Source organism: Typopeltis vanoorti, chromosome 1, assembly GCF_054136105.1.
Source record: "Typopeltis vanoorti isolate ZY-2024b chromosome 1, IOZ_Tvanoo_1.0, whole genome shotgun sequence".
NCBI lineage: Eukaryota > Metazoa > Arthropoda > Arachnida > Uropygi > Thelyphonidae > Typopeltis > Typopeltis vanoorti.
In genome coordinates, this window is record NC_143549.1 from 39960675 (window position 1) to 39974245 (window position 13571).

Below are 13571 nucleotides of genomic sequence, written 5' to 3' on the forward strand. Positions count from 1 at the left end.
ACCTGTTGGATTTCTGCTCAGGACATGGACTGGTTATTACTAACACCATGTTCCAACATAAAAATGTGCACAAATTCACATGGAGAGAAGAGGCAAGGAATAAGAAAAGTCTCATTGACTATGTTATTGTGGATAGTGATGTTTCTCCCTGGTGCAGGACACCAGAGTGTACAGAGGATTTGAAATTGGAAGTGATCACTACTTAGTCTTGAGTAGGATAAAATTGAATTTCATATTGAAAAGAATAACATGTAAGAAAGTTTTAAAGCGAATAAAAGTTGAGCATCTCTCAGATGTGAACTGTAGACTAAAATACACAAAGGTTATTGAAGGAAAAATGAAAGAGTTTGAGAACAGGAACCAAACCTTGGAGATTCAGTGGCAAGCCTTGAAGAAAGCCCTGATTGATTCAGCTAGAGAGGCATGTCGGGTGAAGTTGTCTGCAAAGGATAGAAAAATTAGAACTCCATGGTGGACACAGAAAGTTAAAGAGGTAGTGAAGGAAAAGAAGAAAGCATATCAAAAGTTCCTGGCAAATAAGTCCGTTTGTGCTCTTAGAGAATACAGAGACAAATGTAAGAAAGCGAAACACTGTATAAAACTAGGTAAACAAAAGTCATGGGAGCACTTTGGCAAGAACATAGAAAATAAATATGAAGAAGGTGGCAAAATATTCTGGAGGTTGTTGAAGAAGCTTAGGAATGGAGGAAAGAGTGCTGTAAATTAGAGATTATAAAGGTGACATGAAAATGGGAGAAAAAGATATCCTTGAAGTATGGAGTAGTTACTTTGAAAATTTGCTAAATGAAACAAGCAGTGATGACAGCACAGTGATAAAAAACACTAACCAGGTATGCAGTCAGGAATAGATATCCATACTTGAAGTAGAAAAAGCCATCGAAGGCTTGAAATGTGGAAAGGCAGCAGGAGTAGATGATATTCGACCAGAAATGCTGATGTATGGTGGTATAAAAGTCTTATAGTGGCTGCACTGCATAGTTCAGAATGCCAGGACAGAGGGACGAATTCCAGATGATTGGAGTAGAGCTCTCATAGTACCCATATATAAAAAGGGAAATAAAACCGAATGTGAGAATTACAGAGGTATATCCCTACTGAGTGTTCCTGGTAAGATATACGCAAGTATACTTGAGAAACGGTTGAGAAGAATTGTGGAAGAAAAGCTTGGTGAAGAACAAGCTGGATTCAGGCCAAATAGAGGCTGTCAGGATCAGATCTTCACTTTACGACAAATAGTGGAGAAATCATGGGAATATAACAAAGATCTGTATTTAAGTTTTGTCGATTTGGAAAAGGCATATGACAAGGTGCGAAGAGAGAAGCTATTCAATACGCTACAGTTATATGGTGTCAATGGGGCATTATATCAAGCAATACGTAGTCTTTATTTGAGTTGTAAGTTAGCAGTTAGAATTGAAGGAAGTACAGAAAGATGGTTTAATGTTAAATCTGGTGTGAGACAAGGATGTACATTATCATGATGGATCACATTATGAAGGAAAGTGGTATTAAACATGATATCAAAATTGGAGATGTTAATGTCAGCTCTTTGCTTTATGCGGACGATGTTGCACTTCTAAATAAATCCGCTACAAGTCTGCAAGATTCTCTGACTAAATTGAATAACTGTTGTAATAGATATGGTATGAAGGTCAGCAATAAAAAGACAAAGACAATGAAAATAGGCTGAATCATTGAAAATGTCAACTGTGTTGTGAATGGAGAACCTGTGGAACAAGTAAAACATTTTAGCTACTTAGGCACAATTTTTAGTGAAGATGGTAAATTAAATATGGAAATAGACAACAGAATCAACAAAGCTGATATGGTAGGAAGTCAATTGAATAAATTTATATGGAATATGAGAGAAATTAGTCGGACCACTAAATTAGCTGTATACAAGACAGTGTTCAAACCAGTTTTAACTTATGGATCTGAGAGCTGGGTCAGAAGTAAAATACTTGACCAAAGACTAGAGACCGCTGATGTGAGAGTCCTGAGAAAGATTAGCGGCGTGAACAGATGGCATCAATGACAATATCATATTAAAAAGAGAATATTAGGAAAGAACTTGACATTGTCGGCATCCAGGAATGCGTTAGCAGAGCTAATCTCAGGTGGTATGGTCACTTAAACAGAATGGGCGAGGAAAGATTAGCAAAACAAATGTTCTCTTCCAAGTTGCCGGGAAAACGACCCAGACGAAGACCAAGATATAGGTGGATTGATATGGTACAAAGTGCCTTAGACGATAGAAATATAAGATCTGGTAATGTTGGAGTCTTGACAAGTAACAGACTGATTCGGAGGAAAATTGTAGATAGGAAGTTAGTAATGATGTAAATTTTTCATGTAGTTCTATCATATCCTGTACTCCCCTTGAGGGTACATGGTAGGAATTTTATGATGATGATGATACCTCTTTGCAAGGTCATAAAGAGTGCATATTCCTCCTTTTTTTTTTATATAGAAGGTACATAAAACATGTAGTCAGGATAGTTGAAATGGACTGTAATCATGGGGAATGCCAATTAGGATTTTGTTAAGAACAGCAGATCAGTTTTTGATGTCTGAAAATGATGGAATATTCATTAATGTTTGTTTCAATACCCTGGATGTTGGTGAAATGGATGTGGAATTAATTTATTTGAAGAAGTTTTGGTGTTATTTTGGCTTTCGTTTTAGGTGGAGGTGGTGGGGTGTAAAATATAGGGGTGTTATATTTTACACAATTTTGCTGTATTTTTCAGTTTTTGTGATCTTTGCTTTTTTTTGTGGGAGATTTTTTAATTCACAATGACAATAATATTTGGTTATCTTCCGTGGTTGGAAACGTATAGAGTAGGATAAGCCCAAATAACAATAATAACAACAGCAACAATAATATGGTCAAGGATCTTAATTAGTTTTATGTGATGTTTTATTACTGTTACTATTGCAGGAGTTGTGAAAGAATTTTTGTATCCCTTAAGGAAAACAATCATGTTTCACTACATGTTTCTCCTTCACAATGTGCTTATCATTAAGGAGGACAAGCACATAGTGAAGGTCAGGATGTTTTATACTGCTATAACAGGGTTGATTGGATCACCCAGAAGACCTGTGTGCATATTTGGTCAGTTAGTTTCCATTGTGATGAGGAAACTCTGGGATATGTCCAAAGATGAGTAATAACAGTAGTTTGCTGGCCTACATTGTTGAATTCAGAGTACTTCCAATCAATAGACTGTAGGTTTAAATGTACATGGAGGCTTCTGAAAGTCTTTAGATGGTAGATAGTTGTCATTATCCAGTGTGCGACTACACCATCTTACTAATAGGAAGACTGAAGTGGCATGAAAAAAGCTACATGTTTGGTCTCTAAGCAGCACTATTCTTTGTGCACCCATTGTGTACTATAGATAATGTACTGATGTACTAATGTAATATATTGTACTAATAATGTACTATAGGTTTGCAGACTTGCATAGGTAGGAGTCACATATGAAAAAGCAAACAAAACAAATCTGTACTTCAGCATGCTAGTTGTGAGTGTTAGTTATGATTGTAGTATACGAAATGATAATATAACAGAAACTTTTAATTGGTTGAGGATTTTGGCTCGGCCAGCCAGCCTGGTTGGCCGAGCGATAAGCGTATTCACTCTCCAGCCAAAAGGCTGCAGTTTGAATCCCGCCATAGGTATGGATGTTTATGATTGTCTGTGGAAATACTAGTGGTGGTGGCGAGTGGCAGATAGCATTTGTAGTTGGTGGAGACAGAGAGAAAGAGATGTAAAGTAGGTGTCCTCCCTCGATGAGTCTTTGGACTCCCTGGAAGTGTAAAGTAATAATAATAATAATTTTACTAGATTAATATGAATCATACAAAATGACATGAATAGCTGTGAGATATCTTCCACTGAGTCTTTTGATTCTTTACAGGTTCTCTTAAGAATTAATGCAAAAACAACTAAATCTCTTTGCATTTCCACCTTAGCTTTTATTTCTTGGGCAAATTTTCTTTTTTTTAACTTGCTTGGCTTAAATTTTGTCAATCTCATTGTTTACTGTGAATGTTTGTAAAATTACAAAAAAGACAAGTTTTGTGATTTTGTTCATGTGGGAGGATTTACCATACTTACTTTACACTTGTTTGAGACTCATTGTTTTCTCAATGTTTTCATGATCAAATATTTTCTCACATATAACTCGCCTTGAAAATCTGTATACATATTGCAGGCAGAGGTATTTTTTTTTTTTTTAAAGCAACAGTATATCTTTTAGATATAGTAAGAATTTAAAAATTTTTTAATATTATTTCCATGAATGAGAGGTAGCAAAATCTTTAACATAATAGACAGGTAGTTAAGGGGAAGAAGAAACTTGTCGTGTTTCAAACCAAACCAAACATATGCATAAATTTATGTCTTGTCAACACAGAGTATCTGTTTGTTGTAGATTCTGCTATCTCTTATGTATATATAAAAAGTGATATATAAAAAGATTGATTATATAAAAAAACATAAATGTAAAATGATATATATAAAAAATCTCTTTTGTATGAATTTTATTAAGATAACTGATTGTAAAAAACAGTGATAAATTATTCACATATTTACTTTATTTTCCCTATAGGCAGAGATTTGGTATAACACTTGGTGTGAATACCCCTGTATTGACATTAACAGCACAACCAATCAATGGTAGTTTTCATCATGAACAGTCTTTAGTACACAATATCCGCTTCAAATTCAAAATCCATGATAATGATGAACGTAGCAGCCCACAGTGTGTCTATTGGAATTTTGCTCTTGGGTAAGAGGTAGAAAACAGTCTTATAATAATATATCAGTGCCGCACTCAGGATTTAATATTGGGGGGTAGGGGGGTTGAGTAGACGATTTACAAATACACACTACGCATTTCATATGACCTATGACTGATCATCTGCAATGATCGCCAATACATAAGCAGTATAGAAATAGAAGACACAACATAAATAAAAAAATGAATTTTAATTAGGAAAAGATTTTCGGAAAATTTTCTAGTGTTTATTTCCTTTTTCTTTATCCCTGGGTGTGCCACTGTAATATATATATTATGCATGTGATAATTGCTCTTTGCTGTATAAATATAAAACTGTTTTGATTAATTTATTGTTGTATATGAAAATTAAAGATAAACATTAATGTTACTATAGTCGATATTAACTTTGAGATTTAGCCTCTCTAGTGCCTTTCCTTAATGCACTCATTTTGAGAATAGATTTTTTTTAACTTCTCGTTATATGTTCTAACTGGTGAGCAAAACTAATTATGCTTTTTTGAAGGCAGGAATTTCATTCTCTGAGGCTTGCAAAAATATTGATATACAAAACAGTCCTTTATGACTCAATATAAGTTGCATGTTTGCGATCAAAATGCCTTTCATTTTCATCATAAACCTGCGAGGTTTATGATGAAATGCGAGGGATCAAGAAATTCAGGTGTATGAGGAGGATGTACTAGAGCTGTTGTACAAACTGAAAAGGAATTTGGCAGTGGGCCTAATGGAATATCAGTATAGATGCTAATAGGCTGTTCCTTTGACTGGGCTGTATAAATTGAACCTCAGAATGTCAAATATTCCATAGGAGTGAAAAGAATGTATAATATTTTGTGCAATGTATAATAATACATTGCACAAGGACTGTGCAAATACTGATTTATCCAACTGTTGACCTATCTGTATCTCTTGAGTGGAGGTGAAGATTTTGTAAAAGTTAGCAACAGCTCGCATACAGAAATGGGTTAATAGAGAATTTATATTTTGCAGTAAACAGCATGGGAAGGTCATGTTTCAGCAACTTACATTTTATAATGATGTTACTATTGAGTTAGACAGGGGGAAAATGGATACATCATGATATTTTTAGATTTTGCTAATGCTTTTGACAGGATACTGCATGGAAGACTGTTGCATAAACTGGATAAATTGGGTTGTGTTATAAAATATTAGCATGAATGACAGAATGGCTGAATGATAGATATCAAAAAAGTGCTATGAAGATGTGATTCTGTAAGATTTCAGGTGACCAGTGGTGCACTACAGGGATCAGTCCTTGTTCCAGTATTATTCAAATTTTACATTAATGACATTGGGAAGGATTCAACAGGTGACATACTGCTGTCTTTGGTGATGATGCAAAAATAGGCAGGGTAATCAAGAATGCAGCTGGTGTGCAGTAATTTTTCAGAATAATTTCAATAGGCTAGAATTGGGCATGTGAAAATAGCTATCAGTTCAATATTAGTAAATGTAAAGTTATGCACTCTGGTGTATTGAGATATCCAATGTCATATTATAATGATAAGATTATGCTAGAAGAAACTGATCAGACTAGGGATCTAGGAATTTTCATCGATAGGAAGTTGAAGTTCAAATGCCATTTAGCAAAGATTGCAAATACAACTCAGAGGATAATTGCAATGCTGAAACAAAAATATTAACATCTAAGAATTAGAAAGCCATTTTGCCACTTTACAGGGCCTTGATGCAACTTAGACTATTATGTGCAATTCTAGTCTCCTGCTTTCTCTGATGATGCTGATACAGTGGTAGAGAGAGTGCAAAGGAGAGTGTTAAAGATAGCATGATTGTAGCATACAGATTTTGAAGACTAACTGAGAAGTTTGTTAGTTTACAGTCATAAGGAAAATGGGGTAATATAATTGAGACTTATAAACATCTGAAAGGGTCATATAGGACACTAATTGATGGAATTTTTTATTTTATGGAAGGTGGGGAGAGGATAAGAGGGCATCCCTGGAAGTTGAGAATTAATGCAGTAAAGAAGCGGTTAAGAGTTAGATTTTTCTTCTGTAGAGTGGTTCTTGATTGGAATGGATTGCATTCCAATCCATTGTGATTGTGAGTGCAGGTAGCGTGAATGTATTAAAGAAAAGGTACGCTAGTGCAGGTGATATGGAGCCTTTCTCAATGAATCCCTGACTTGCTGTAGGTCTCTCTCTCTTAATAATAATAATATTTTGAATAGACCAGCAAGTTATGTTGTAAAATATGAATCATACCTCACAGTCAGATGGTGAAAGAGATTACCATGAGGGAAATAAAATGTAAATAATAAGTGATCACTTGATAAAAGTTATCATTTATAAACTTATATTTTGATAAGTTACGATAGCTAGTGCAGGTGATATGGAGCCTCTCTCAATGAATCCCTGACTCACTGCAGGTCTCTCTCTCTTAATAATAATAATATTTTGAATAGACTAGCAAGTTATGTTGTAATATATGAATCAGACCTCACAGTCAGATGGTGAAAGAGATCACCATGAGGGAAATACAGTCTAAATAATAAGTGATCACTTGATAAAAGTTATCATTTATAAACTTATATTTTGATAAATGTCCTTCTTACTCTTTCATTTTTAACTACAAATAACTGAAAGCCTTCTTTTAAAAAAAAAATCATAAGTTGAGAAGATGCAAAAAGATGATCATCAGTTGGAGTTAGGAGCTGGCATTTATTCCAAAAGGTGAAAATATGTGCATCCATCTTCTGGTTTGAATATGTAGAATATGTTCTTCAAAATAGAAAACCATTATCCATGTCCAAATTTATAGGGGTGGCATTTCTATGAAATTTTACACAAAAGTGTTTGATGAAAATATTTTTTTTAATTTAAAAATGCTATTTTTTAATTGTGTTTTTTTCCTTTCTTGATTTTTTTTAGAAAAAATATGAATCTTGTGACCTCCATGGAAGTCAGATGTTAATAATAATAAATTACATTAAATTATACATATTTGGTCTGATGTATTAAAATAAAGAACTTTTATTATTAAAAGACCATAAGATAAATGATAAAATATACAAAGAGCCAACAAGTTTCACTAGCCACTGTCTAGCATTTTCAAGGCTGAACTGGTGTGAAAACAAATGCATTAAGTTACATTTAAAACATACACTTTAGTAACTGTTAGGCCGTTACATTTGATCATTTGTGTTTGATGGCATGCATGTGTTCGAATGCTTCAGTCAGAATCCGGTACATGACCATGTGTTGTGTAGTTTTTTGCATATTGTAGTTCTTGAACTGAGAGAGAGATGATGAGATTTTTCCATATGTCTTTAAGAATAATACCTTGATTTCTATTTAAATTATTGCCTGTGCGTAGTACCACAGCTGCTTCTTTTAAAGTTCTCTGTCTGTAGTCATTCTCGATGTAAGGCATAGAAAATGTTTTTCCAATCTATAATGTGATTTGATGTTGAGAAATGATGAGCTAAACCAGATGTGATAATTCTATTATGATTGACATCCCCCACATGTTCCTTCTGTCTTATCTCATCATCTCTCTCAGTTCAACAGAATATGCAAAACTCTACACAACACGTGGTCATGTACCGGATTCTGACTGAAGCATTCGAACACATGCACGCCATCAAACACGAATGATCAAATGTAATGGCCTAACAGTTACTAAAGTGTATGTTTTAAATGTAACTTAATGCATTTGTTTTCACACCAGTTCAGCCTTGAAAATGCTAGACAGTGGCTAGTGAAACTTGTTGGCTCTTTGTATATTTTATCATTTATCTTATGCTTATGGTCTTTTAATAATAAAAGTTCTTAATAAATTACATTGTAAATAATATCTGGATTTTTTAAGAACATACAGTATGATGAATAAAGACTTAACTGTTTAAAAATCGGAACATAGGTGCAGTCAGAAGAAGAAGGAAATAGTCATGAATGGAAACACAAATACCAGCTTCATAAAAGAAGCTGGTATTTATGGGTTTCACAAAGGTAGTGTATTATATATGAGAAATTAAATGATGGTCACAATATAATGTTTGATCATTGATGTTCTTTGTCTGCACAAATTCCAGACGTGGTGTATGATGAGTGAAATTATAGAAGGAACTTAGTGTTGGAAATGAAAGTAGCAGAGAAAGAGTGCATGGCCAGATAAGCAAAATTGAATGAAAGAATAAGTTGGAATAAGAATGTGGAGTTGGAAAAGTGATGGACAGGAATGAGAATATAGGGAATGAAAGGATGACAAGTGTGGATGTTGGAATAGCAAAAGAGAGCAGTAATGGTGTAAAGGGACATGATAAAAAAGTTTTGCGTAATGATATGATAATTTGAAATATGTGTATTTGTGGAACAATATGTTCACATTTTAGTAATAATGGAATGTTTGCCTGGGGATACAATACATCTTTGAAGAATGCTTCTTGTGTGGATTAAAATTATAATTATAGTGGAGAAAATTATGTGAAGTGCAGCATAAAGTGTGTGGCATAAGAAGTGTTAGGGATTGCATAAAAGGATGACTGAGATTTTGTTGACTATATTGATAGTTTCAGGAGAAGAGCATAAAGTTTTGAGATTTGGTAAACAAATAACCAAATCTTCCAATGATTTGTGCTTTTGCTGCTAACCTTTTCAAAATCGTTAGTGAGCCAATCTCTACCTTTTTTGTCATTGCTGCAGTTGAGAGAATTTCTGCAACAAGGTAGACTGTTATTAATATTATTGCACAAGAATCTCCATGGAGTTAAAAGACTTACTTCAGAGCCCTATACTATTCACACAGTACATATTATAGCTCTCCTGAACACGTTGAATGAAAAAAAAAAGCATTCACAACAGAATGCAAAATCCATTTCACTCATTTACTACTACTCTTGAAATGAAAAATCTACCTGATGACACCCTTGTTCTTTTCCTCTAGTCAATCAAGTGCTGAAAAGTTTCCTCTGCACCATACTATAAAAATCCTTTTAGTAATTTAAATTATTCTACTGTATCCCCTCTTTTCCATCTATCACCCAGCTTCTGCAATCCATAAATACTCAGCCTGTTTTTATAGGGAGAATCCCACAGTCCACTCATCATCTTGGTCACTTGCTTACGGATTCTCTCCAGCACTTCCTCATCCATGGATGACAATTTTTTATCTAATGTGCTTGTTGGTAAAATGTTCAATAACAGAGTAATTCCAAGCTACCTTATCTACTTTTGCAGTATGTTTTCTGAATAAGCTTCCTATCCACTAGAAATATCCCTTTAGCAAGAAAACAAGTGGCTGAAGATCACCTAGCTCTGGAATTAAATGAAAAAAGACTTAGAAGTTAAACATTCACACATGTGCCAAAGTAAAATATAATATTTATTTTACAAACATTTCATCTTATGTATTGTAAGGCATCATCATCAGTCAGTGCAAAGAACAATGGTAAGGAATTTGAACAATAAAACAGTATAGTGAGTGTACCAAATTTGAATCCCTCCATACATGTTTGTTAAAACTATTTTATGAAAGGATAAATTAATTATTATACAATCTATTTTACACAATTGAGTATAACCATTTCCCAAACTTGAGACTGTAAGGCAATCATTGTAAGGTTTGGTCTATGGAGTAGCGTTTCAGTACTTTGTTTGATAGCTGTTCATATCTTTGTAAAAGTTTCGTGTTTTCCCATTGGATCGAACAGTTTTCATTTTGAATTCCATGCTGAGTCAAGGCTGATTTCTTAAAGAGTGATTAGTTGGATGTGGTTTTTGATGTTCAGAAATACATTTTTAGACCGATCTTTCTGTTTGTACATAATATGACAGATTGCATGAACATGGTGTTGGATTCTGATTATGTAGAAATTAGAATAAATGTTATTTGATTCAGAATCCAACATGATTTTCCATCACAAGAACTATATTTGTAAATATTATTTAATGTAAATAACATAAATTATAATTGATATCATATAACTGCCTTAATTATATCAAGTTTTAATTATTTAATCAAAAGAAAGTGTTAATGATAAAGAGGTTCTGTATTAAATATTATTAAGTTATTTTATTTATTGTTATGTCAATATTATAAGAACTTGTATTTGTAATTTAACTACGCACTTATTGAAATGCAAATATTCTATTTATTCCTTTTTGTGAAAGTTTAACGTTATGTAATAACTGAATGTAGTTGTATAGCCTAATGTAACATTCGCGAGAATGTTTACATTTATCGGTTGTCATAGAGACGCTTGAAATAAACGAGCGCATGTGAAGGGAGCGTGGGCAAAATAAGAAGAGAAAATATATACGTAGTAGGAGAGTCGGAACAGAATTTTGGAAGTAAAAAGTAGCAAGGGGATAAACTAGAGAAGTAGAAGTAAATAAAAGGTTCATAGGGTAGGAGTTAAGTGGATAATTTTTATAAGTGAGCAAGGACGAAGTGAATTTTATAGTTAGCTGAAAGTGAAGCCAGAAGTAGTAATAGAAGGAAATTTAAAGCTACAATCGGATAATATAAAAGGCTGGACGTTCAAGGAAGAATTCTGAATAAACCTAGTTGGTCTAGAATTGCGGCTTATTTCCGATTTGCCCTAAGGAGAACCGCACAGTGTTTTAATTAGTTTATGAGTGGTAACAAGAATAGTTGAAGTACCCTGCAGTCGATGTCTGGATTTCTGAAGCGCGATTGATAGTTTTTTAATTATAACTGTGGATAAGTCTTGTAAATGTGTTCTTAAGTGAAATAAAAATAATTTAAAAGTTTGCTCACAACGTATTTGATGTACTAGGAACTATTTCCGGTAAGGACTATCTTAATGTATTATTTCAATGCTTGAAGAATTGAGTGTTAATTACGCTGCGCTTAACCTAACCTCAACTGTGGAAACTCTTCGTGATTGAGAGTTGAAGTTAAGAATTGTTAGAGAGATATTTTCAACTATTAGTGCCTGCGATATTTTGAACTTATAGCATGACTGAGAAGTGTGTGAAACTGATTAAATAAGAAATTCTATTGTGATAAATTGAGTAAAGAAAGTTTGTGATTCTGAAACTGTGAATTTGTATGTGAAAGTTTGGAAGATTGAATTAATATGAATGACTTGACCTGATGTACTAACTTGACTGAGTTATCATATTTAGAAGTGGAATTCATGTATTTGTTATATAACCATATATTAAATGTTTTGTTTGTTAATTTAAATATTGTGTTTGCCTGAATTTCTTTTTACTGCACCGTTCACAAAAATTCGAATATAGCGGGAATCCCAGAAAGAAAATAAATACTTCGGCCTGAATGAATGAAAAGACTGCTAACTAATTTTGAATTGATCCTACTAATTCATATAGACTTATCTAAGGATAGAATGGCGCAGTATAATAGAAATTTCTCTACCCTTAGATCAGTGATTAATTTGCAATTAGTTTTCCTTTATTTTATGAAAGTGACTTTTACCAAGATGGCGGATTCAAACGTCAAGAGAACACGTCACGACAATGGGACTTTGTTTACTCCAGGTAGCGTAAATGTTGCGAGTTTGTATTCTGGAGAGGATAACAGATTATGAATTTGGTTAATAGGTTTGGAGGTAGCAATAAGTTGGTGTTTTTTTTTATAATGATTGCAACTTGTTCAGAGATGTCTTTGATGTAAGGTATGGGAGTCCTGTATGCAATGTTCCCTCTAAGCTGTGCGCATGTGCACACGCACACGTTTTACGACTACGCACAAAGCAAAAAATATGCACACACTAGATTTTCAAGATGAAATTAAAATTTATTAATTAAAGAAGTTCCACCTAAACATTAACCTATAAATTCTTTAAAAAATATGGTAACTCAGCAACGCTCAAGCCTATAACCTCTCATTTTTTATTACATTCTTGAAGTTCACAAAACTTATAAATTATTAACAGTAGCCCTATTTGAGGCTAGCGATTTGATGCCAAAGTGAAAGGGGTGTGACTTAAATGTGTAATTTTTAAGTAACATATAGAATGTCACATGGTTTGTTTACATCTCAGGCCTGACTCATGGAAAATTCCCAAACATGATTGACTGATCAAATTAGTTCAAGATCATGACGAATTAAAACAATGGTTTCATAATTTTAATAAAAATAATTAAATACTTTTAAAAACTTAAAGCACAATTAAAAATATTGTAGCATTTCAAAATTCTCTAATTTTTAAAAGGAATTTTATAAAGTAGACTAAATAATAACATTCGTGTACATGCATTGAGATACAACCAAGTTAATTAAATCTAGCCTCTAGGCATATCTTTTAGCTCTTGTGTTGCCCTTGGCAATGTTTAGTGTTGGTTCAGCTTTTGCCTTGCCAAGTTATTTAGTGAATAGTGTACATTTGTAAATTTATAAAAACAATAAAAAACATTCTTCAAATAACAAAATTGCAAAAAACTGATGCACCATGTCAAATTCAAAGGAAGCAAAAGGTGTGAAGCGAAAACGAACTGCTAGCTGCTTTAAAAGTGAATGGCTGGATGAAATAGTGAAAACTGCTATGCCAAAAGCTCATGAGTTGATAAACATTCAGCTGCGTGAAATATTTATGTATGATGCTACAATTAGTGTTGTTTGTATTTATTGTTGTGATGCAAAGGTTGCTGAGGATTTTGCTAATGGGAAGAAGTTTGATGTCACTTGGAAGTTGGACCTTTTGAAATGCCATTTGACAAGTAAAATACATCTGGATGGTGTACACAAACTTAGGCAACAAAATTGTTCATTGCT

The 13571-nt window shown here is 33.5% G+C and overlaps 1 protein-coding gene across 1 annotated transcript in view; it reads left to right on the forward strand.

Moving 5' to 3' along the window:
- The window catches only part of stan (Protocadherin-like wing polarity protein stan), a 777611-nt gene that overhangs the window by 664251 nt on the left and 99789 nt on the right, over window positions 1-13571 (forward strand). The window contains exon 24 of the mRNA XM_090397383.1: window positions 4638-4817. Coding sequence (XP_090253509.1) covers window positions 4638-4817 — 180 coding nt within the window. The remainder of the gene's footprint in view (window positions 1-4637; window positions 4818-13571) is intronic.